Source organism: Urocitellus parryii, chromosome 4 (genome assembly GCF_045843805.1).
Source record: "Urocitellus parryii isolate mUroPar1 chromosome 4, mUroPar1.hap1, whole genome shotgun sequence".
Lineage (NCBI taxonomy): Eukaryota > Metazoa > Chordata > Mammalia > Rodentia > Sciuridae > Urocitellus > Urocitellus parryii.
Genome location: NC_135534.1, coordinates 238,303 through 262,274, shown reverse-complemented (window position 1 = coordinate 262,274; position 23,972 = coordinate 238,303). Strand labels below are relative to the sequence as shown.

At 56.1% G+C, this 23,972-nt stretch overlaps 3 protein-coding genes across 3 annotated transcripts; 2 read left to right on the top strand and 1 right to left on the bottom strand.

Moving 5' to 3' along the window:
• The first annotated feature begins 7,474 nt into the window (after positions 1-7,474).
• LOC113175171 (interferon-induced transmembrane protein 2-like) lies at positions 7,475-8,460 on the top strand. Its single transcript, XM_026379397.2, has 2 exons — positions 7,475-7,700; positions 8,175-8,460. The coding sequence occupies exons 1-2, from the start codon at positions 7,533-7,535 to the stop codon at positions 8,313-8,315; spliced, it is 309 nt and encodes a 102-aa protein (XP_026235182.2). The 5' UTR covers positions 7,475-7,532; the 3' UTR covers positions 8,316-8,460.
• Positions 8,461-15,943: 7,483 nt separating this feature from the next.
• On the top strand, positions 15,944-17,120 carry LOC144254367 (interferon-induced transmembrane protein 1-like). The gene is made up of 2 exons (XM_077797451.1): positions 15,944-16,318; positions 16,794-17,120. The coding sequence occupies exons 1-2, from the start codon at positions 16,070-16,072 to the stop codon at positions 16,983-16,985; spliced, it is 441 nt and encodes a 146-aa protein (XP_077653577.1). The 5' UTR covers positions 15,944-16,069; the 3' UTR covers positions 16,986-17,120.
• Positions 17,121-19,972: 2,852 nt separating this feature from the next.
• Positions 19,973-21,125, bottom strand: LOC144254377 (interferon-induced transmembrane protein 1-like). The gene is made up of 2 exons (XM_077797469.1): positions 20,773-21,125; positions 19,973-20,293 (listed from the first exon to the last, which is right to left on the bottom strand). Exons 1-2 carry the CDS (start codon positions 21,019-21,021, stop codon positions 20,102-20,104), a joined length of 441 nt encoding a protein of 146 aa, XP_077653595.1. The 5' UTR covers positions 21,022-21,125; the 3' UTR covers positions 19,973-20,101.
• Positions 21,126-23,972: the final 2,847 nt, after the last annotated feature.

Sequence of the window (23,972 nt, the reverse complement as noted above, 5' to 3'; positions counted from 1 at the left end):
GGATCTGGTTAAATGAGTAAGTGCTGCTTCTTAGTTATCTGTGATTCCATTTAATCACAAGTTTGAACTATTTAATATATATATATTTTTTTGCAAACCCCTCGAAATCAAATTCTAAATTTTCTTGACCCTAAATTACTTTTGGGATTTTTCAGATGAGTCTCAGGACTTTCTTTAAAAAAAAATGTTTTCACTGTTTTAGAATGAGAGATGACAAACTATTAGGGTTATTCAATGCGTTAATTTATAGGTGAAGATGTGTCAAGCAAGGGTGACGTTTGCTGAATGATACATTTGTACAGGACTGTGTCATCAAGATGGGCTGTGAGGCAGCTTTGCGCTTCTGCAGTAAAATACCAGAAGCAGCCGACTTTAAAGAGAGAAAAGCTTTATTCAGCTCGCAGTTCCAGAGGCTTACACTACGCGGCAGCGCTGGCAGCCGGCAGCACCACCTGACAGTACAGGTGGCCGTGGTGGCTGCCAGTGGGGACCAGCAGCCTCGCTTGCCCTGGAGCACAGCAGGGTCGGGCCAGGCTCAGGCTTCCCATCGGTCTCTTGGCAGGAGCAGCCTGGTAGGGCAGTGCCCAAGGATGCGGGGACCTCCCATTGACCCTTCCTACCAAAGATTTCCCCTCTTCCAGCAGCAAGGTGCTGGAGATCAAGCCTTCAATCACAAGGGACCTGGGGGATGCTGCAAGTGGACAAGTAATACTCTGAGAAAGTGCTGGACGTTGGAAGCCCCAGAACCCCCAGAGCCATGCCTTCCAGTCGGGAGCCAGGCGAGTGCCAGGGAAGCCAGTGCCCTTGCCCCCAGCCTGGCCTCTCACCATGGCCACTTGTGGGGCTCACCACCCACAGACAGCGGATTGTTTCACTCTGGTGCTTTTCTGAAAGGTCTTACAAGGACTGACCCTAAAGTGCTATGTCTTCAGGAGGCCCCTGGAGAGGCCTAGATCACATTGCTGGACTGCCTGAGAGTGTCCAGCGCCCTGAGGAGAAGAAGCCCAGGGACTTGTGGAGCTGGAGCCAGGGTTAAGCAGGGTGGAAGCTGACTGCCCTGGGCTGCATGGGCCCTAGAGTCCAAAGCTGCAGCTTTTTTACCTTCTCCTTACAACATTGCTGTCTCTGTAGTTTTGTTTTCCAGATTCGAAGAAATCTTTTCATTCCTCCTAAGCCTGCCTTCTTAGCTGATTGCCATCTGATAGAATACAGCTTTGTGGACAAAGATGAGACAGTGCTTTTCCTGCCTATCCATCCCTCCAGTCTAGAAGCAGTGAGTGACCTTTTTAGTTTCTTTCCTGGGGTGCAGGGAGGGACTAGGTCTGGCTACTGAGCCAGGGCTCCACCCCTGAGCCTGCCCGGTCCCTGTCCTCATCGTCATGGCAACAGGAATGTGTCCTACCAGGACACAACTGGGAACGCGGCTCCAAAGCTCTGAGGGAAGTTCATTTGCAAAGGTGCTTGACCCACGTGTGACCAGATGGTTTTTGAGGAGCAGAGTTTATGGAGCCGGTAAAGCCCCTTGGGGAAGAGCCCCCGTGTCTGGCTTTCAGGGTCCCCAGCCTTGTGGGCTCATAAGAAAGGCCCAGGAGCTTAAAGACCATCTGAAGACTTCAACCAGATTTCTAGGTGTTGCAGGTGAAGTGTAATGGGCAGTCTCTGGCCTGGGGCTCTAGCCCTGAGAGTGCAAGTCTAACCGAAGATTCCTTTTGAAAAGTTCCAACAAAGCCATTTTTTTTTTTTTTTCAGTGCTGAAGTGCTGGGCATCAGATTCAGGGCCTCTGCTCTGCTGCTGAGCTGCACCCCAGTCCACTAGTAGAATTTTGGGGAGAGTACTAGGGAGTGGACCCAGGGGCGATTTACCACGGAGCCACGTCCCCAGCCTTTTGATTTTTTATTTTGAGTCAGGGCCTCACTAAGTTTACTTAACTTCTGAGTCTGGCTTTGAACTTGCCATCTGAGGCGTGTACCACTGAGCCCAGCTCATGGAAAACATTCTTGAAGAAGAAAATGAAAAAGAAGAAAAATAAGTCCAGGAAATGCCCAGACACAGAGCTCAGGGGATCGAGTGCCGGTGTGACGTCTGAGAAAGAACCTTCCCCAACACACGGAGGCCAGGAGGACAGCCAGGGAGGCCCAGCTGCAGGCCTGAGCAGAAGGCCGGCCTCCCTGGCCTGCGCGGCAGGGGTGCGCCAAGGAGCAAGTGCTGCTGGGAGGGGTACAGACCCAGCAGAGGAGCACCAGTGGGTGACCCAGACCCGCCCTGGGGCCACACTGTGCACCTTCCTCCGTAGTCATCCTAGCCGGGTGGCCCTGCAGTGTTCCCTGGGACAGACACGTCTCCCAAGAGGCTCTGAGGAGGCCTAGACAGACGGGACTGCAGCAAGTGCCAGCCAAGGGCCTGGAGGGGTTTCTTTAGGAAAGCAGATGGACAATCAGGGAGAATGGGGGCGTCTCCAGAGGGGGAGACCGCGAGGGCTATTAACACCCAGGGAGGGCCAGGGCCTGGCTGGGCTGGAGGCACCCCAGGGGAGCCACACAGCTGGGCACCAGTCCCTCAGGCTGGCTCACTCCTGGCGTGTGACCAGGGTTAGGGTTGTGGCCCAGGGTATGCTGCTCAGGAGTGGCAGACACTTGGTGGCTTATGGACACCTCCTCTGAGATCCAGCATCCGTGGCTTTATGGCTAAATTCCCACCTCAAGGTCCCCTCCTTCCCCACCCCAGGGGTCAGAGCCAGCCCTTCTAGGACAGAGTCTACAAGTCCAAAGCACACACCTGCACTGAACCAAGGCTCTGCCTGACACCGTGTCCACCCAGGTGTCCCCCAGGGCTGCAGAGGCCCGAGCATGTTGCTTTCAGGTTCCTGACTCCTGGGGGCAGGCTGTGGCTGCAGGCTGGGATGAGTCCCCTCCTTCACTTCACAGCCAGGGTCGCCCTGCAGACCCTCTCCCCAGGACTGGAGATGAGGAGTGGCCAGCCCCCCTCCCCAAGTCCCTTGTAGACCTTCTTATCTCACACAATCTTTCCCCGGCCCTCATCAGTGTCTGACTGACCACAGGACTCTTCAGAATGAGTTCCAGAGACCCCAGAAAAACTGCCCATCTGTGCTCGGGTTCCAAGAAGAATGGGCAGTGTAGAAAAGCAACTGGACGCAGGGACTGGCAGGGTCCATCTGTTGGGTCTCTTCTGGTGTGGGCAGGACCCTCTGGAAGGAGGCTGTTCAAGAGAGAAGGGAGAGGGCCACCTTTCTGAGGCTGGACTGGTCTCAATGTCTGTCTTCAGGGGAGGAGGGCAGGAGGCAGGAGGGCCAGGTACCTTGAGCAGAGCTGGGCTCAAAGACGTGCCACACCCAGACACCAGGGTCCTGTGTTCTAAGCCCCCAAAGCACAGTGGAGGCACCGTTAAATGGACTAAGCAGGTCCCAGAGCTGCCTGTGTGTGCAGGGAAGTGCACTCTGATCAGTGAGCACAATACCCACAGGGCTCTTGTCACCATCGGCCAAGTTCCAGGCCCTCAGAGCCTCCCCTGTTCACAACATTTCCAGATAAGACCAGCCAGCTGCTCTGCTCACTTGGGCTCTTTCCATCCCTTCCTGCAAACTTTCCACGTGCTGGGCTGGCTTTCTGAACCCTCTTTGGACCAAACTGTTCCCCAAATCTAGAGCTACAAATAAAGTCAATTAAGATTCCTATACTTTTCTCTTTTAACAGAACTCAATGTGTATTTGTTGAACAAATGGATACATGTAGCCTTTTATAAAAGTTATTTTTAAAAATTTCCCCCCATGAGCTGGGCACAGTGAGGTATGAGCCTGTCATTCCAAGGCTCAGAAGGCTGAGTGAGGCAGGAGGATTCCAAGTTAAAGGTCAGTCTGGGCAGCATAGTGAAGCCTGGTCTTAAACAAACAGACAGAACAACAACAAACTGGGGTGTATCCCAGTGGTAGACGGCTTTCTAGTATGCATGAGGCTCAGAGCTCCATCCCCAGGACCACGAGACAGAAAGAAAGAAAGGAAAAGAAGAAAGAAAGAAGAAAGAAAGAAAGAAAGAAAGAAAGAGAGAGAGAGAGAGAGAGAGAGGGAGAGAGGGAGAGAGAGGGAGGGAGGGAGGGAGGGAGGGAGGGAGGGAGGAAGAAAGGAAGGAAGAGAAAGAAAGAAAGGAAAGAAAGGAAGGAAGGAAGGAAGGAAGAAAAACAAAGGCAGGAAGGATGTTTGCTCTTCTTCCTGGTCACTCCAGTGTCCCTGAACCCTCTGGCTCCCTAAGTGGTTGGAGTTGAGAGCATTGTCACGGGTCACTTAGAGGGCTTTTGGACCACTGTTATAGTTAAAGCTTCGTCCCTGGGTTTCATAAACTGACTTCCAGACCACTCACGTATAACCGAATCAAGCCTTTATTGAAGCACACTGGTGGCGACTGACCAGAACATAAAGCTGTTCCCCTGAGCAGCCCCGCACAACTGCAAGGGCACTCCTTATACGCCTGAAAACCTCAAAAGGGACATTTGGGGGTCCAGCCAATGCAAGCCAGCCAGGTGACAGAAGCGGGAGAGTGCAGTCTGGTGGTGGGGTGCTTAGCCACCCCCGTTACAGAAACAGAGCCCCATTAGGTAGTTCCATGTTCTTAACGGTTTCTATAGCAAAAGGAAAAGAACATCTTGCCCCAGTCATGACCCTTCTACTGGGCCTGGTTGTTTTACAGAACGGAGTCGCTTTGGCCTAACTATCACACCACGAGGAGCCCAGGTTGGTGCAGGGGCCTAGGGAGCCCTGAGGAAGGGGCGTGGCTGCCAGGGGCACACAGCCTGTGGCCTGAGGGTTGAACTCCCAGGATGGAACCTGTCCTGCCTGGTTGGGGAAGCTCCCACCTTCCAGCTGGGCTTAGCAGGAACCTGGGGTTTGGTTCCACCATACTTAGGGGTGAAAGTGAAGAACGGCAAGCATGTGCTCCCCTGGAAGAGCAGAGTGGGGTCCTCCTGGCTTAGGTGTCGCAGGGAAAGTGCAGGCCTTACAGGCAGCCTACTGATACCGCTGTTGACCGGTGAGTCCTTGCTTCCCCGATGTTGAAGAATAACACCAGAAAAGCACACGCCGAGGCCAGGTCAGAGTAGAGACTAGAAGTTTATTAAAGGACAGCAGAAAAGACTTCTCCCAGAGGAAGAAGGGGACCCAAGAGGTGGAATCCGTGGAAGTGCGGTTGTCTCCCCTTTTTATAGTTCAGTGTTGGAATGTAGGTGGGAGGGCCCAGGGGTGGGACACAGGTGGGCCGAAAGGGCAGGAAGGACTTTTGGGATGGGCTTATCACTTCTCTAGATGGGCCATCTCCAAATCTGTTGGGGGCTGTTCATTAACACTTCTTTGAGGTGGACTTTGGCCTAGGGCCTTTTCGGGACTTCATTAACATTCCATGAGTTGTCCTGCTTTCCCTGAGTCATTCCCAGCATGGCCTCCATTTTAGATTTCTCTCGGTATTAGACCTGATTTACCTAACGACACTGACGACCTAACTTTAAATCTGGCTTCACTACCGTGCCTTGGTTTGGGAAATAGATTTGCTTTTTTTTTTTTTTTTTGGTACTAGGAATTGAACTCAGGGGATCTCCACCACAGAGCCACATCCCAGCCCTACTTTGAATTTTGTTTAGAGACAGGGTCTCACTGAGTTGCTTAGTGCCTCGCTGTTGCTGAGGCTGGCTTTGAACTCGAGATCCTCCCGACTCTGCCTCCCTAGCCGCTGGACTTACAGGCCTGCGCCGCTGCGCCCAGCTGATTTGCATTTTCACAGGTGACTCTCACAAGAGGGAAGGGTTAGGACACACACTCCACCACACAGCTCCAGTACCCCAGACAGCGGCAGGTGGAAAGCTAGGGGAGAGGGACTCGCGAGTGTGGCATTCTGAACTCACCAAGATTCTGTCAGGGAAGTCAGGAGGGGTGTGAGACAAAGGCTGAGGCCTCCCGGGAAGGACCAGGCCACCGGGAACCACAACCCCATATCTGTGTGCCTTCTTGCTGTGCCCAGCGAGGGCCTGTGATGTCCTGCAGGGGCCCAGCCAAGGGCCCCTGGATAGGAATCCTGGCATCACTGAAGCCAGAGGAGGTACCAGGAGAACACCCCCCACCTAGATCCCAATAGGCCTGGCCTTCAGGGGGTGGCAGAGCCACCCTGCCATCGCCCAGAGGAGGGCCGAGGCCTAGGTGACCAGCCAGGGTGAGCGCCACACTCACCAGCTGGCCACAGGATCCTGGCCCACTGTCCTCCTCAGGGAACCACCAAAGAGATCTCCAGTTGCCGGAAGGTGCGAAGGTGAAGGTTCCTGCACCTGGCACGTCCCCTCTCCACAGGGACATTGGGATAAAGAACAAGTCCCTGGCGCACACCCTAGCATTCAGCCACAGAGCAGGGTCACAGGGTCACAGTCAGGGCTCTGCAGCCCTCTACGGTGCGGGTGGCTCGGGGTGGGTGTGTCCCTGGGTCTCGGGGTGGAGGCAGCCCCTGGTTCCCCCTGGGACCCTGCTGAGCCCACCATCCCATGTGCACACCAGGGGCTGTGGGGCCCTGTGTGGCCTCTTCGGTCCCTTCTGGCCGTGGACACCGGGGGGCTTGCCTGGCTTAGATGCAGTTTGTCCCCACCATGACGCAGGTGAGGCTGGCTCCCCAGCTGAGGGTGCTGAGGCCATGGCGGTGTGTGGGTGGTGAGGGACCCACCCTTGCCAGGGGGTCAAGGCAGCCGCTGGCAGCTTCCTGCACCCTGATTTCCCCATCTTCCTGTGGGTGTGTGTGAAGCCGCAGGAGGAAAGGCTGAAATTCCAGGAAGCCCTGGCCAGGGGGCACCGCCCTCTCCAGGAACTGGCTGTGTGGTGGTCCCAGACCCCAGCTCCGACACTCCCTCCAACGCCAAGGCCTTGGGAGACCTGACCAGGGTGGGGAAGAGAGGCAGGCCGGCACAGGTCCATGGCTCTGTGCTGGGGGCAGCTGGCAAATGCGCTGACCCCCAGGGGAGCGCCTCTCATCCACTGAGCTCCAGAGCCTGTGCCCTGGCCTGGAAGGCACCTGGGCCCAGGACAGTGAGTGTGGGCTTTGGGGACACCCTCAGGGACCTGGGGAAAACAGGGGTGGTGGACTCCTGCTGCTGTTGGCCTGGACTGTGGAGACCTGCAGGCCCGGAGAGCACCTGGGTCACCCACAGCCTTAACACAGAGGGGTCAGCTGAGCAGGTTCTGATTTGGGTTCCTGGGCAGGAAGTACTGTCCCCACCCCCAACTCGGGCCTCTCCAGACACCTGGCCCTAGTGAAATCATCACTGATTTCTTTCCCCATCTTTTTCCCTCAGACAATTAACTAATGTACAAACACCAGGAAGCAGAACCTCTGAGAAAGCAGAACTTTAGGGTCCACGGGAGGAGGCTGCTGAGAAGGGGCCAGACTTACCAGGACCCTCCCCAGCATCTGGGCCCCACTCCACAAAAGGGCTTCTGTGGGCCACCAGAATCGTACTTCCCAGACTCCGACCTCAGCAACATCAGACTTCTCAATGCAGAACAAGGTGCACCAGGAGCCAGGCTTGTCTCCCCAGATGTCCACTGTGATCTCTATTAGCCGGGAGGACATCACACCTGACTATGTCACCTGGTCCCTGTTCAACACGCTCTTCATGAACTTCTGCTGCCTGGGCTTCATCGCCTTCGCCTACTCTGTGAAGGTGTGTGTGCTGAGGGGGCGCTGGGCAGTGGGGGGGGTCAGGGGGGGGAGTGAATGGGAGGCTGACACTCCACCTGCACCTGGGGTGTGTGGGTCTGTGTGTGCTGGGGGAGCTGCTGTGGATCACCCCCTAAGGCTGGTGTGCATTGACCCTGTGTGCCCTCCTCTTTCTGGGTAAGTGTGGGGGCATTAAGGGATCTCCCAGGGCAGGCACAGGAGGGAGCAGCCTGGGAATCTGGGGTCACTCTTGTCCCCATCCCCAACCCAGAGGACTTCTCCCTATGCCCAATGGCAGAAGTACCCGCTGCACACTGCAGACTGTGGCACCCCAGGCTGTCTCCCAAGCTGGGGTGAGCAGCCAGCACTGGGGCCTGCTGCACAGTCTGAGGGTGTGAAAGGCAGGGGGCAGAGAGGACCCTGGGGCCTGGGCCTAGCACCTGCCTCTCCCCTGACCCTCTCCATCTGGTCTCCCCAGTCTAGGGACAGGAAGATGGTGGGTGACATAACTGGGGCCCAGGCCTTCGCCTCCACTGCCAAGTGCCTGAACATCTGGGCCCTGATCTTCATCATCATTCTGACCATCATCTCCATGATTCTTTACTTAAAAATACTGTAAGGGTTAAGTGCTGTAAGGGTTAAAACAAAATGTGCAACTCTACATCATGTACAGCCAGAGAATGAAAAGTTGTGCTCCATTTTTGTGCAATGACATGAAATGCATTCTGCTGCCATGTATAACTAATTAAAAAAAAGAGTTAAGGCAGGGGTGAGGGGTGTAGCTTAATGCGGAGGGTGCCAGACTATGCAGGCAGCCCTGGGTTCAATCCCCAGCACCAAAATAAACCACTAACATTTGAAAGAGTTTCCTGTATTTGAGGCAAGGTCAAGTTTCCCTTCTCGCCATGTCCAACCCTCCCTAGCTGGCCGTGCACCCTGGGCTGAGGCCCTGCCCCTGCACCCCTCGCTTTCTGAAGCATTTACACGCACCCATCTGTCCACAGTGGGATTCAATAAAGTGCATCGTACGCGGGTGTGCTGTGATCTCGCCTGGGGAGGGGTCTGCTGGCAGTCCCAGCCTGGTGCACGATCTGAACCTCTCTCCTCTGCTGTCGCATGCATGTCCCAGGTTCTGCAAGTTCCCGACTTCTGGCTGGGGGTGCTCAGTGCTAGGTGGCATCTGGCTTTCCCTGTATTTGGTAGCTGCAGGCAGATTGACGAGGTCTAAACTTCCCAGGGCTCCAGGTGCCCAGGAAGGCTGCAGAGGATGGGAATCAGGAGTCTACAGCCCAGAGATGGGGGCAGTAGCCCAGGTCCTTGGCCTTCAGGGGAGAACAAACCTCTGCCCAGTCTCACCTGAGACCTGGGTTTGTGTCAGGGCCTTGAATGGTGGTGGCCTGGGGGTATCCCTGGGCTAACCTTGCCCTGGACCCCCTTGCAGTGGGAGCTGGATTGTCGACTGCTTCTTCCCCTGCACCCCTGGACCAGGCTGGGCCTCAGCCCCTCCCACACCCTTTCCGTGCTCAGCAGCCTGCACACCAGGGGACAGGAACAGGGCCACGTGACAGGACCTGAGGGCCCAGTATGTAGCAAGGCTATGTCTCCAGCCTCTGCATTCCTCTTTCCCACAGAGTGGGGCACATCTCAAAGGCTTCTGCCTCATTTGGGGGCAACCAGCACTTCAAGTCTCCTGGGACCCTGGGAGGGGACCGTACCCTCTCCCTGGGGTGCAGGGGTCCGTCCGTTGTCCCAGGATGGGAAGGTCACAGCTGCTTCAGGAAGGCCAGGTGCCCCACTCACCCAGGCCAGGGATGGGAAGCCCTGGAGGGCCTCTGTCCAGCTTGCCTCTGTCCAGCAGGAGGCCCAGGAGGACAGCAGTCTTCTCACTGTGCTCCTTGGCAGGCAGAGAGCTCTGAGAATGTTCCCCAAGACTGGGTCCCTCTTGGGAAACAGGCCAGTGAAGGAGGTCACTGCCCAGTCCCCACCAGCCAAGGAGCAAGGGTGGGAGGTAGGAGCCAGGGCGATGCTCCCCCAGGGTCAGACCCTGAGCCTTCACTCAGCTTCAGACGCAGCCCCGCGACCAGGGAGGGCAGAGTCCCCAGGACAAAAGACGCGGCCACACATGCGATGGCTGTGGACACACTCTGACACCCGAGTCCTTCCCCACAGATCATGTGGACATCACTTGGGCGATGGACTCAAGGACAGGGGACTCCAGAGGTGCTGGGCACAGTGGACACACAGGAGCAGGTGAGGGTCTCGACACCCAGAGTGTCGACATGGCTTCTTGTCCCTGTGGCACCAAGGGGTCAGCAGTGTCCAAATCTAAAGTCCACTCACAATGGGCCCCAGGCCATGGACCGTCCCAGCAGGCACTTTCCATTCCCCAAATGTGTGACTGGAACAGGAACAACAGAGGTTGGCAGAAGCCACACCACATCCACAACCAGCAGACCTGGGCCCTGGGCAGGAGTCGGCACAGTGTGGTCAGCCAGGAGGAAGGGCCCTGGTGAGAGTACCTGCCTGTGGTGGAGCCAGGCACAGAGCCTCCTGGGTCCAGGCACTGGCCATCTGTCCTCCGCTCCTTCAGGAGGTCCTGCAGGAGACAAGGCTCTGGCGGAGGAGCGTGGACTGCTGCCGACCCGCCACAGGGAGCCCAGGTGAAGCAGGGTGCCAGGTGGGGCGGTCTCGGGCTTGGGTGCGTGGGAGCTGGACGTCGTGAGCTTTTCTATTCAGTCTCTAATGATGGATATTGGCCACCGATGAACCCAGCCTAATTCCATCTTAAGATGGGGAGCCATCTTGTCACAAGGTCATGAAAAGTTCCTTTCTGTTTTACTGTAAAATACTAAGATATTTAGTTGGCCTGACCATACTCTGATGTTTAAACTTGTTTGGAATTCCCGCCCGTGCTCTGAACTCAACCAGGCCTGGCCCTCCTTGACCAGATAACAACCCTCCCTGAAACCTCAGCGGCTCCTTATAAATTCTGATGTTGGAATCTGAGTTAATTCCCTACCTTGAAATGTTAAGCCATGTAGAATCATTAACCTGTTATCTACTCTTGTGTCAGGCTTGCCAGAACCCTGTTAGCTGTAAGTTCCCAAGACACCCCACTTTTAAATTTTTGTGCTATAAAAACCTTCCTGTGCTTAGACCAGACGCTGTCCTCTGGCCTGGTCTCTGGGTGAGGCGGTCACTGATCAGCTCTCTTGTGTACACAATATAAGGTTGCTTTAATTTGGCTTAAGATTGGAGTTGGTGGAGACAGGTTCAACAGTCACTAGGAACCATGAGGCAGAACTGGCTACCACCAGCAGGACCGTGTCAGAACTAGCGGCCAGAGCACCCAGTGGGCCAGCAACACTGCAGGTGTTTTTGGGGGAGGGAGTGGAGTAGGATGGAGCAGGAGGCTGGTCATGATCCTGTGTCCTGCGCTGCTTCCCAGCGCCTGTCCCTCCGCTCATCCCGGGGGCAGCAGAGGCTGCATTGGGGACCAGATGATGGAGAAAGCAGAGCTCAGCCTCCTCTTGATGGGGCAGCCCCTGTGAGGGGCAGGTGCAGAGGGTCGGGGCCTCTCTCTAGCCCAGTCAGGGCAGCTTGAGGACCCTGGCAGGGCGGCCTCCCCAGGGGCAGAGCTGGATGCAGGCCCTGGGCAGCCTGCGTGTGAGGGGAGACAGGGTCCACGGTACCTGGAGCCCAGACCTGGCACAGTCCTAGCAGCTCACCACGGCCCACAGGAGAAGGAGTGGACGGGGCCCCAGGTCCTGAGGAGGGCTGCCTGGAAGTGGCCATCGAGTGTGGGATTCAGGAGACGCTTCATTCTCAGAAATAACTTCCCTGGGCCAGACTGGGTGAGCGCCCAGAGCAGAGGCGCTGATCCCAGCAACGTCATGAGCCCAGGGTGCACACAGCCACCGTGGGGATGGACCCGAGATGGACACCAGGAGAGGGCACCGGGTGAGCGTCCATCAGACGGGGACCTAGCGGTTGCAGTCCTCTCACTACTCTCCTCGGTGCCCTTGGGGTCATTCTGCACCTCACCTCGTGCCCAAGGCCCCCGGGAGGCTGAGCTGCTGCCACCTCTTTCAACTTCATCTTGAGGGACAGCCCAGGGGCAGCCTGCAGAGGGCCTGGCTGTCAGGGTCTCCCCTCAGAGAGGCGAAGGCTGTCAGGGTTCCAGCCAGAAGCGGCACAGGGGGGCCTAGGCCACAACTCGGCCCCTCAGGGGCAGGCAGCAGGAACACCTGACCCTTCAGGCTGACCTGGAGCTGTAGCCCTGACCACAGATGGACCTCACCTCCCTGAGCAGGGGCACTGGGCTCATCCTGCATGACCAAGGTCACCCCGTGGCCAGCTCCACACCTGAGATGCACACAAGGGAATGTGGCTCTGGGCTGGGAAGCAGCTGGCAAATGCACTGAGCCCCTCTGCCCAGCCACATGCCCTGGCCTGGAAGGCACCCCGGGGCAGGAGGACGGCAGGGCTCGGGTCTCCCCAGACTCCACCTTCATCAGAGGCTTCCACACAGGAGGCCCAGGACAGTGATGCAGGTCTGGTGGAGATGGGGTCCTTGTTCCCCACAGTCAAAGACTGAACACCAGACCAGAGACAGGGCAAGCACAGCAAGCAAGTGTCACTTAAGAAAGTGATGGAGACAGATTCTCTGAATGAAGCGAGAACAAGGGCAGGTAGTTGGTGTAGAGAGATGATGGGTTCAGGTTGGGAAGGTGGAAGCAGATTAGAAGGGAATGGAGATCTACTGCCTTCAGGACACATGCCCCCCCTCTCCTGTGGCCACGGTCACCTGCAGGAAACCGTTAGTGATATTCCCTGGTGGCTCCCTTCACGCTTTTCTGGACAGACAATGGAAAATGGGGAGAGGCACCCCTAGATTGCCCCCTTCAGCCTTTTTGCCACACGGCTAGATCCAAGGAGAGGGCCCTGGGGCTATAGCTCAGCTGGTAGAGTGCCTACCTCCCAGGCACAAGGCCCTGGGTTTCATCCCCAGCAGCACACACACACACACACACACACACACACACACGCACACACACACACAATAAATAAATAAAATAAAATAAAAAATAAATAAATAAAACAAAAAAGAGGGGGCATGAGAAGTAAGAAATGCCCTTCTGTCAGATCAGGCGAGGTGGGCAGCCACCAAAGGCAGATTTTAAAGGCCGCTGAAGGAGGCTTTATTGAGATATCACTCCCGGGAGGAACTGGGTCAGACCCACAGAGTGGACAGGAGAGGGGTCTGAGGAGAAACTGCATGGAAGCTTGACCCGACTGGACTTTTATGGGGCTTAGGCAGGAAGGGAAGGGCTGGGGACAGGAAAAGGTGTTTTGGGAGTCTCTTGTCCCGCTGGAGTTGGTGTGTGTGTGGGGGAGCTGGCTGAACTTCAGGATTGGCCAGGGGGTCCTGCTGATTGACAGGCGTTTCTGCCCGCACCTGACTGAAGTTTCTTTCCCTCACGGGCTGCTTTGTTCTAAGTCACCGCCACCCACCTGATGTCTCCCTGGGGAGAGGTCTGTCTCTTCTATCCTTTAAATAAAACTTGCTTTCTACATTTGCCTTGTTATGCTTGAATTCGGGACGCCCAAAAGACCATCAGAGACCAAGATGGATGTAAACCGCAAAGAGGTGTTTATTGCGAGTTAGCTCCGTCCTCCGCCCGCGCAAGCACGCACACAGCAACTGGTGACGCTGAGAGGCCCCAAGCCCAGGGTTTGCAGCAGTTCTATACACTCTTTGGGGAAGGCAGGGACTTCACATACATCAGAGCATCTCTTAGCAAATCATCACACACCGCGGGAAAATCAGATCACAACTCTAAAACATGATTAGCACATTCACTGGCGGGAACAAGTTGGGGAGGGGTGATTGGTCAGTACAAAGGGGGTATTCATTTGAACTGATGGGTTTAAGCCAAGAGGGGTGTTCGTGCTGAACTACATGGTTTCCCAACACTTTATCAACCACCATAAACTACTGGGAGGGTCATCTGGCATCCGGGCTGCTCTGGGTCCCCACCTAGCCTGACTGAGTCAGGGACACCTGGCGCAGCAGGTCTCTCCTGTTATGTGTAGATAAACCACTCAGCAGGGTGGGAATGTGCCTAGGAGTGCTCTGTGGGTCTTTCCAAGGACAAAGGTGATGTCCTTTCCTTGGACAGGCTTTGCTCTGTGTTTCTTGGGTGTTCAATCTTCCAATCTGGGAAAGAGCTCTGATTCTCATCACTAGAATAACAAGGAGAAGGTGACTCAGAGCTGGGTCTCCGTGGGAGGGGGTGGACCTGACGTAACTTTCTTATAGGCCTCATGAAACCGGAGTTTTGAGATGAGACTAATTCCTCTTGGTTCTTTCCTGCGACATTCTGAAGAATAACATACAATCATGGAGGAAAGTAAACACAGCAGGACTTGTTTTGTAAGGGTCCGGCCAAGCGTCGGAGGAAGAGACCACAAGAGACTGGCTTCATGCAATAAGCAGGAGGGAGTTTATTGAGGATCCAAGTCAGCGTGCTGAGGCCCCAGGCAGGCTCGCTCAAAAAGCGAGAGCAGCCCAGAGCCCGGAGCAGAGGTCAAGCAGAGCTTAAGGACACTTTTTGGGGAGGGCGGGGGCTTTGCATACATCAGAACAAATCATCATGAGGTGCGGGGGAAATTGAACAACAACTCTGAGACAGGATTAGTACATTCATTGGCAGGAACAGATTGGACGGGGGTGATTGGTCACTTCTAAACGGGGTACACATTCAAACTGATGGGTTTGGGGGCCTGGATGCCTACGTGCGGGGCTACTCAGAGCCCTTAGCTATTAAACAGCCAGAGGATCAGGAGGAATATTTACTGGGCAGTTCGGGTATTGTCCTAACAGAGGATTTTAACAATACCTGGTCCTTCACTTTTTAACTCAGGCCTTGCAGCTTAGAAACTTTACAATGCCCGGTCTTTTACACTTTAACTCAGGCTTTGCCGCTTAGAATCAGCTTAGAAATTTTACCCTTACAGTTTAAATGAGAAGAGATAAACATTTTGGTGTACCAGCTCAGGAGCTAATACATTGTTCTGGGCAGAGCATGGAGCAAAATGTGTCAAACAGGCATTGAAGGAAGCAACCTAGATGCCCTTTAATAGATGAATGGAGAGAAACTGTGATACATAGACAAATGGAATATTACTCAGCATTAAAAGAGAATAAAATTAGGGCATTTGCAGGTAAATGGATGGAGTTGGAGAATATCATCCTAAGCAAAGTAAGCCAATTCCCCCAAACCAAAGGCCACATCTTCTCTCTGATTAGTGGATGCTGACCAATAATGGATGTGTGTGTGTGTGTGTGTGGGGAGAATGGAGGAACTATGATTGGGCAAAGGGGAAGAAGGGAAAGGGAGGGGGCATGGGGGTAGGAAAGATGGTGGAATGAGATGATCGTCATTACCCAAGGTACATGTAGGAAGTATGATTGCACATGTGGAGAAATGAAAACTCATGAAAATGAAACCAGAGAAATGAAAACTCATGTTCCATTTGTGTACAATGGATCCAAGTGCAGTCTGCTATGGTGTATAACTCATTAGAACAACAGCAGCCACAAAGTATCAAGGCTACCCTGCTCCTTTCCACCTGGGTTCACCCCTGTATTCCCTATTTCACCTCTGGATGCTGCTGTTCCCACAGGAGATCCATGGGGTCTTTTACATTTGAAATAGGCCTTGAAGGTGCTCATTAGCATGTCTACTGACTAGCCTCCAGGTGTGTTTCCTGAGTTTGAATAAGACTGACCATGCAAATTCTCATCCACTGAGAATGCCCCTCTTTATTAATCCTTGTGGTGCCAGCGAGAATGAGCCTGGAGGTACCAACTTTTAGCTCCTGGATAATGAGTCCCCACCCTCTCCACCCCCAGCATTCATTCCCTACCCTGGCTGGCTGACCTTTACTGCTGTGTCAACAGTGCAGTGTGGGCTCTCAGGAAGCCCTTAGGGAGCTGGGAGTAGAGGGGCTGCACGGGACTAGCTCAGCCCTCAATGTGGACCTCAGCTCCTGCTGCTGTTGACCAGACTGTGGAGTCTCCCAGGCCTGGGAAAAGCCCCCAGGACCCCCACGGCCCTCACAGGAGGGTCAGCTGAGAGGTCCTGATTTGGGTTCCTGTACAGAAAGCACCGCCCACCTGGCCCTTCCGCCCACTCTGCCCTAGAGAAATTTGATCCTCAGGATTTAGTTCCACCCCTCAACACTCTGCAAATCACCAGCTCACAACAGCCAGGAAAAGGAAACTTCTGAGAAACCGAAAGTACTGGGGAAAGGGTGGGCCAGACAGCAACCCTCCAGCCACTCGGCAGCTGGGCTCCTGTGAGCAGCATGAACCAGGCTCCCCACACCGTCTTGATGTACCCCAATGCTGGGCGCCCCCCACACTATGAGAAGCTCCAGGAGGAACACGAGGTGGCCGTGCTCGGGGCACCCCAGGGCTCAGCTCACATGACAACCACCGTGATCAACATGCCCAGAGACATCTCTGTGCCCGACCATGTGGTCTGGTCCCTGTTCAACACGCTCTTCATGAACTTCTGCTGCCTGGGCTTCATCGCCTTCGCCTACTCCGTGAAGGTGTGTGTGCTGAGGGGGGGCTGGGCAGTGGGAGGGGTCAGGGGGTGGGGAAAGTACCCAGGAGGCTGACACTCCACCTGCACCTGGGGTGTGTGGGTCTGTGTGTGCTGGGGGAGCTGCTGTGGATCACCCCCTAAGGCTGGTGTGCATTGACCCTGTGTGCCCTCCTCTTTCTGGGTAAGTGTGGGGGCATTAGGGGATCTCCCAGGGCAGGCACAGGAGGGAGCAGCCTGGGAATCTGGGGTCACTCTTGTCCCCATCCCCAACCCAGAGGACTTCTCCCTATGCCCAATGGCAGAAGTACCCGCTGCACACTGCAGACTGGCACCCCAGGCTGTCTCCCAAGCTGGGGTGAGCAGCCAGCACTGGGGCCTGCTGCACAGTCTGAGGGTGTGAGAGGAAGGGGCAGAGAGGACCCTGGGGCCTGGGCCTAGCACCTGCCTCTCCCCTGACCCTCTCCATCTGGTCTCCCCAGTCTAGGGACAGGAAGATGGTGGGTGACATAACTGGGGCCCAGGCCTTCGCCTCCACTGCCAAGTGCCTGAACATCTGGGCCCTGATCTTCAACATCCTCCTGACCATCGGCGCCATCGTGATTCTCATCATCTTCTCAGCAGCGATTGTCCAGGCTGTTTCGCAGATGATACACCATCCTGGGGGCTTCTAGTCTTGCCATGTCCTGACCCCCTAGCTGGCCCTGCACCCGGGGCTGAGGCCCTGCCCCTGCACCCCTCGCTTTCTGAAGCATTTACACGCACCCATCTGTCCACAGTGGGATTCAATAAAGTGCATTGTACGCGGGTGTGCTGTGATCTCGCCTGGGGAGGGGTCTGCTGGCAGTCCCAGCCTGGTGCACCATCTGAACCCCTCTCCCTCTGCTGTCTGGCCTCCTGCTGTGGGCAGCAGCTGACCAGGATCCTGGGTGTGGCTCTCTACAACCTCTGAGCCCTGACCCAGGGAGCACTGTGTCCTGAGTCCCCTGGCCCTCTGTCACCTCTTTGGGTTCTGGGGTGGACGTGTGTAGCCCTGGCCTTGTTGGATGGAGGGGGCTCCTGTGTCTCTAGAGAGTGGTGACCGAGGAAGACCCTGCCAGGGCCTCCCGACCAGCCACCTCTGGCTCCATCCTGGCTGCTGCTTCCTCCTGTTTCCTGGGGAGCAGCCAGTGGCTGGCAGAGGGGCAGAGACCTCAGTTGTGGGCTCACTGCAGAAGGAAGTGTCAGACCTGGGGACCTGTCAGGGATGTTGGGGCAGACTCTGAGAGCTCCAGATATTCCAATGCCTTGCACCCCTGGTGCTGGCCCAGGAATTCGTCTCTGCAAGATGGGGACCCAGGGCCGTGGGTGTGAGTTCTAGCTCTAGTTCTGGAGTTGCCCACACACTGTGGAGCTGGGCCTTCCTCCCTCGTGCCTCCACAGGGTCCTGCCAGGGCCTGGGAGGACAGTTCCCTTCTGCTCAGAACCTTGGAGCAGTAACCCTTCAAGCTCTGTCTGCTCTGTCCTGAGGGTCACCTGCAGATCCACCTGCCAAGCTCCTCGGCCGCGGGTCTGTGCCCACCAGCGCCCCAGATCTGGACTCTCTCAAGCGAATCGCTGCACTGGTGCCTGGTCCGCAGACAGAGTGCTCTCGCTGTCCCTGGGTGCCAGGTGTTGGAGCCAGAGCAGCCTGAGAGGGTCTTCTGGGTGGATGGAAGCTCCTGAGCACAGAGCACCTTCTGCAGGCTGAAGCCCAGCGGCGCCCCCTGCCTGCCACGGGCACAACCTGCAGGGATGAATCCCAGAGGAAGATGGAGTGGCCAGACCCAGAAAGTTTCCCAGCCCAGATTTGGAGTGGGGTCACCATAAGAGGGCAGAGGGGAAGACCCAGCTGGTCTTGGACTGAGAGTGTCTGGCCGCTCATGGGTGCGCACTCCTGAGGTTCCTGTCGGCAGCCGGCAATGCAAGGCCCACAGTGAACTTGGAAGTGTCCTCCTCTGCAGGGCAGAGTGAGTAGCCAGCTCAGAAGACTTTCCCTGGAAGGGAACGTGTCCAGGGCTGTTCATGCGGAGAATGGAGTGTGCTCCCGCCAGGAGCAGTGGCTGAGAGGCCGGCCCAAAGAAGGTCAGCAGGGTCCACTGGGCATGGCGTGTTCAGGGGTGCCTGGGCATGGGCAGGACTGACGAGGTCTAGGCGGAGGGGCTATGGAGTGGGGAAAGGGCCCTAGGACTCGCGGGCGCGTGCAGAATTGCTGGTCACGCTGGGGTGAGGGCCATGGGGGCATCCTCGCTGGGAGCTGTACACACGAGATTTGCCCACGCTGGCGTATGTCTCAGCCCCAATCCTGAAAATCAAATGGGGTACCGTCCGACCTCACAGGGAGGCACAGGTGGACAGCGCCGTGGTGGTAAGCTGAGTCACCGCTAGAAGGGTCTTCGTGCGGAAGTCCCAACCCAGGCAGCTCTGCTGGCCTGAGCCCAGGTGGGAGGAAAAGACGGGGCCTAACACGTGGACAGAGGTGCTGCCACCCGACCACATACCCAGCCCTGGCGCCTGCAGAAGACCCCGCGCCCTTCCTAGTCAGAGCCAGCCCTGGTCTCCCCGCCAGCACACCGCACTCCCAGAACCCAACTTGCCGTCCCCAGGGATTTTGGGGTGCATTTCACACCCACTTGGGCGGTTTAGGCAGCAAAAAGCTGCAGGACGCCTCTCAGTCCCACGACACCGCGTGGATTTGAGCGACGCGGCTAGGGTGACTCAGTACAGATGAACTGCAGGGACTCGCAAGGATACCCTGGGGGACACACGGAGAAGGCATCACCCCCTCCCTGGGGCTCCTGGAGACTTGCAAGGGTGGTCGCCAGAGCGGAGGCGGAGATCGGAGGCTGTGTCCCGAGTATTAGGAGGGTCACTAGCGCCTGCGGGCGGAAGCGCCAGGGACTGGGTTTTGGCGAGCGAGGGGTGCGCGGAAGGACCACCGCCTCGCCAGTCTCTGGTCACTTGACCGCGGTGCTGAGGTCGGTGGCCGGCAGGGGGCGGTCCTGGGTGAGCTGCTGGGGTAGCATCTCCTGTTCCTGTGCACCAGAGTCCCCTTGGTCTGTGTCCCTGGGTCCCCTGCAGTAGGAGTGCTGCTGAGGGACCCGAGGGCTGAGGCCCAGCCTGTCTGGGCTGTGCAGGCGAAAGAGCAGTAGGCAGCAAAGGGCTTTGGGCCTCTTTGGGCCGGCCTCTCAGCCAGTGCTCTTGGGGAGGCAGCCATCCGGCGGGCACCTCAGCAGTCTCCAGGGCAAGGTTAGCCCAGGGGTGCCCCTAGGGTCACCACCACTCAAGGCCAGACACAAAACTAAACGCAAACCCAGGTCTCAGGTGTGAGTGGGCAGAGTTTTGTTTTCTCCTGAAGGCCAGAGACCCTGAGCTGCTGCCCACCTCTGGGCTGTGTGGGCTTCCTGATTTCTGTTTCCTAGGACCTTCCTGGAGGCCACAGGAAGTTCAGTCTCCTTCTGCCTGCAGCCACCAAATATGGGGAAAGCCAGATGCCACCTAGCACTGAGCACCCCCAGCCAGAAGTCAGGAACTTGCAGAACCTGGGACATGCATGCGACAGCAGAGGAGAGAGGTTCAGATCATGTACCAGGCTGGGACTGCCAGCAGACCCCTCCCCAGGCGAGATCACAGCACACCCACGTACGATGCACTTTATTGAATCCCACTGTGGACAGATGGGTGCGTGTAAATGCTTCAGAAAGCGAGGGGTGCAGGGGCAGGGCCTCAGCCCCGGGTGCAGGGCCAGCTAGGGGGTCAGGACATGGCAAGACTAGATGCCCCCAGGATGGTTTATCATCTGCGAAACAGCCTGGACAATCGCTGCTGAGAAGATGATGAGAATCACGATGGCGCCGATGGTCAGGAGGATGTTGAAGATCAGGGCCCAGATGTTCAGGCACTTGGCAGTGGAGGCGAAGGCCTGGGCCCCAGTTATGTCACCCACCATCTTCCTGTCCCTAGACTGGGGAGACCAGATGGAGAGGGTCAGGGGAGAGGCAGGTGCTAGGCCCAGGCCCCAGGGTCCTCTCTGCCCCTTCCTCTCACACCCTCAGACTGTGCAGCAGGCCCCAGTGCTGGCTGCTCACCCCAGCTTGGGAGACAGCCTGGGGTGCCACAGTCTGCAGTGTGCAGCGGGTACTTCTGCCATTGGGCATAGGGAGAAGTCCTCTGGGTTGGGGATGGGGACAAGAGTGACCCCAGATTCCCAGGCTGCTCCCTCCTGTGCCTGCCCTGGGAGATCCCCTAATGCCCCCACACTTACCCAGAAAGAGGAGGGCACACAGGGTCAATGCACACCAGCCTTAGGGGGTGATCCACAGCAGCTCCCCCAGCACACACAGACCCACACACCCCAGGTGCAGGTGGAGTGTCAGCCTCCTGGGTACTTTCCCCACCCCTGACCCCCCCCCCCACTGCCCAGCGCCCCCTCAGCACACACACCTTCACGGAGTAGGCGAACGCGATGAAGCCCAGGCAGCAGAAGTTCATGAAGAGCGTGTTGAACAGGGACCAGACCACATGGTCGGGCACAGAGATGTCTCTGGGCATGTTGATCACGGTGGTTGTCATGGGAGCTGAGCCCTGGGGTGCCCCCAGCACGGCCACCTCGTGTTCCTCCTGGAACTTCTCATAGTGTGGGGGGCGCCCAGCATTGGGGTACATCAAGACGGTGTGGGGAGCCTGGTTCATGCTGCTCACAGGAGCCCAGCTGCCGAGTGGCTGGAGGGTTGCTGTCTGGCCCTCCCTTTCCCCAGTACTTTCGGTTTCCCAGAAGTTTCCTTTTCCTGGCTGTTGTGAGCTAGTGATTTGCAGAGTGTTGAGGGGTGGAACTAAATCCTGAGGATCAAATTTCTCTAGGGCAGAGTGGGCGGAAGGGCCAGGTGGGCGGTGCTTTCTGTACAGGAACCCAAATCAGGACCTCTCAGCTGACCCTCCTGTGAGGGCCGTGGGGGTCCTGGGGGCTTTTCCCAGGCCTGGGAGACTCCACAGTCTGGTCAACAGCAGCAGGAGCTGAGGTCCACATTGAGGGCCCAGCCCGTCCACCACGCCCCTGCACTCTCCAGAGCCACCATGTGGTGGCGCATCAGAGCCATGTTCCTGGAATGAAGTTCTGAAGGAAAATGGGAGATAGCAAAACAACCTGGCACAAATGGTCAGCCCCAGGGCAGGGCTTGCTGGGCATCGTTGCTGACCAAGCATTTGCCGTGTGACCTTGCTGGAGTATTCAGTGTGTGATGTCCCAGAAGTCTGATTTCCAACATGGCAGTTTGTAGTGAATGGATGAATAAAAGGGCTCATGGGAGGGACTCCTCTCCCTTTCAGGCATTGGCCTTAGCTGCCAGACCCTGGAGAGCTGAGTCCCTTGTCTGTTTGGCTCCTGGCCATCTCCGTGAGAGAGGTGTGTGCGATAGCTGGGGTGCAGAATTGTGGGGGGCGTAGCTTTGCAAGCCCAAGGGTGGAAATATGTTCAAGCTCCGGCCAGGCTGTAGCTGGGATGGAAATGTTCCCAGGGTGTAGACCCTGGAGCTCAGCAGAGCACACGGTGGAGTGCACAGGAGGGTATCTTCACACTTGGTGCACAGAGGACTGTGTCCGTGGCTGTCCACAGCCTGAGCTGCTGGCTGCTTGGGAAGACAGGTAGATGTGCCTGAGTGGCAGAGGTGACCGCAGGCCTCTGTTCTCCAAGTGTTACTGTCCCCCTCAGGGGCTGTTGTCCTAGTGAGGGCCTGCAAAAGAGGGTTGACTGCAGCCTGGTCTCCTCATCTCCCTCTGACCCTGGTCACTGCCTACAAACACCATGACACAGCACCCTCCCAGCTCACCGATGCCCAGGTGGGCTCTGGTTCCTGGCACGGCAGTCCAGGTCAGGGGCAGCAACAAGACAAGAGCCCAAGTGGTTGTGTGGTATCTGGGTCCCTCTTATGCTTGTCCCTTGGGCCTCTGCCTGGGCCCATGTGGGTCCTGCCCCAGCCTGGAAGGGTTTTTCCCATCCCTGCCCCAAACAGCTGTGCAAGAAGACCTCCTCACTGGCCACTCCTCCCTGCAGCCCCAGGGACCCAGCTGCCCTCTTACCCCAGTGAGGTCACACAAGTTCTTCCCAGATGGTTCACTTGGGTGTGGGAAGGGGAAGAACCACCCAGACCCTCACCTCGGCCCCAAGGGCTGTGCTGCCAGCTGTCCTTAGCAGGACTTCTCTGTCCCCTACTTTTGGCTGACCATCAACCACACTCTGGAAAGCCATCTCTCATCAACACAACCAGCAGGTTCCTCCTCTGCTGTCTGTGCAGCCACCTGGAGGTACGTGCAGCTAAGCGACAGCCCTCAGGGACCCAGGACACCTGCAGTGGCTCTGGCTGGCACTGGGGACCCACAGGAGGTTGGCCAGGAGTCTCAGATGACACCAGCTCTAGGAAGAATGTGCAGCCAGGAACAATTCACTTCTGGAGAAAGAAAATGTCAGGCACAGGAAAAGGGCCAGAGCCAGAGAAGACAGAGGTGACCAGACACAGAGCTGCTGGGTGATGGCACCTGCACCTCTGGTGACGGCGTTCCTGCACCCACGGCCTGACAGGGCCACACCCTCTGGAAATAAAACCATTGGGAATGTCAAGTGTTTGGTTTATGACACTCCTGATGTGGAGAACAGGGCAAACATCAGTCAATAGTAAAAGTCTGTATGGCCTGAGACTGTAGGGAAATTCCCAGAATGAGACCAAGGATACAGTTGAGACAGGCCATGAGGTGCCTTTCAATCTCTCTCAGGATACAAACAATAGTGTTATTCCTCAAACCTCAGCCACAAGTGATATTTATCCCAAGGCTAACAATTTACATTAGCCACCCCCCACCCCATCCTAAAGCCACAACTTGTACCACAGCCTAGCTACAGAAAAACAATCGCTGTGCCAACAGCACAAAGACCACAGTCTGTAGTTCATGGTGTCCCCCTTGAGGACCAGAGGCTAATGAAAATACATTCCCCCACCAACAGACCCTCCTTTGCCTGACACAGGAATTCATGATGAGAATGGAAAACACACAGTTAATAACGTCCAGTTTGGAGATCACTTAGAGATTCCAGCAGAGCACTCCCACTCTCAGCTGCACGGAGGACCAGACTCAGGACCTGCGGGGCAGGCAAGCCCTCTGACAGTGAGCCGCATCCCAGCCCAGCCGCTTTTATAGGAGCCTCTGTGGTCTATCACTTTTACTGCATTTTATGCAAATAATCAGGCAACTTCGGTGAGACTGAATTTATTTAGTCCCATGTTTCACTGCATGATCGTTGCACATCTCATGGCAAACTTTTTGGAAAACAGTGGGGTGCATCCATTATGTGAAGCTTTTTTAAAAAAATTGTGCTGACATTACTTAAAAATTGTTTATTACTAAACTGTCTTTGGTGAGAAAGAAGAAGGCATGGAATTACATATACTTTCATGAATACGCATTAAAATAGTCCAAATTGATGACTCCATTTCTTTGTGACAGGTTGCAAACACTTTTCCAGTCTGAAAAGTTAACACATTAGTTGTTTATCTGGGCATTATAGATGAAGTATTACGCTTGAAAAAACTGACTCGTTTTGCATCTGGGCACAGTGGCACATGTGTGTAATCCCAGCGGCTCAGGAGGCTGAG

Excerpts from the sequence above, each read along its gene's own strand:
- LOC144254377 (XM_077797469.1), bottom strand. The coding sequence starts at position 21,021 with ATGAACCAGGCTCCCCACACCGTCTTGATGTACCCCAATGCTGGGCGC. Across the intron at positions 20,294-20,772 it reads CGTTCGCCTACTCCGTGAAG|TCTAGGGACAGGAAGATGGT; the intron begins GTGTGTGTGCTG and ends TGGTCTCCCCAG.
- LOC144254367 (XM_077797451.1), top strand. The coding sequence starts at position 16,070 with ATGAACCAGGCTCCCCACACCGTCTTGATGTACCCCAATGCTGGGCGC. Across the intron at positions 16,319-16,793 it reads CCTTCGCCTACTCCGTGAAG|TCTAGGGACAGGAAGATGGT; the intron begins GTGTGTGTGCTG and ends TGGTCTCCCCAG.
- LOC113175171 (XM_026379397.2), top strand. The coding sequence starts at position 7,533 with ATGCAGAACAAGGTGCACCAGGAGCCAGGCTTGTCTCCCCAGATGTCC. Across the intron at positions 7,701-8,174 it reads CCTTCGCCTACTCTGTGAAG|TCTAGGGACAGGAAGATGGT; the intron begins GTGTGTGTGCTG and ends TGGTCTCCCCAG.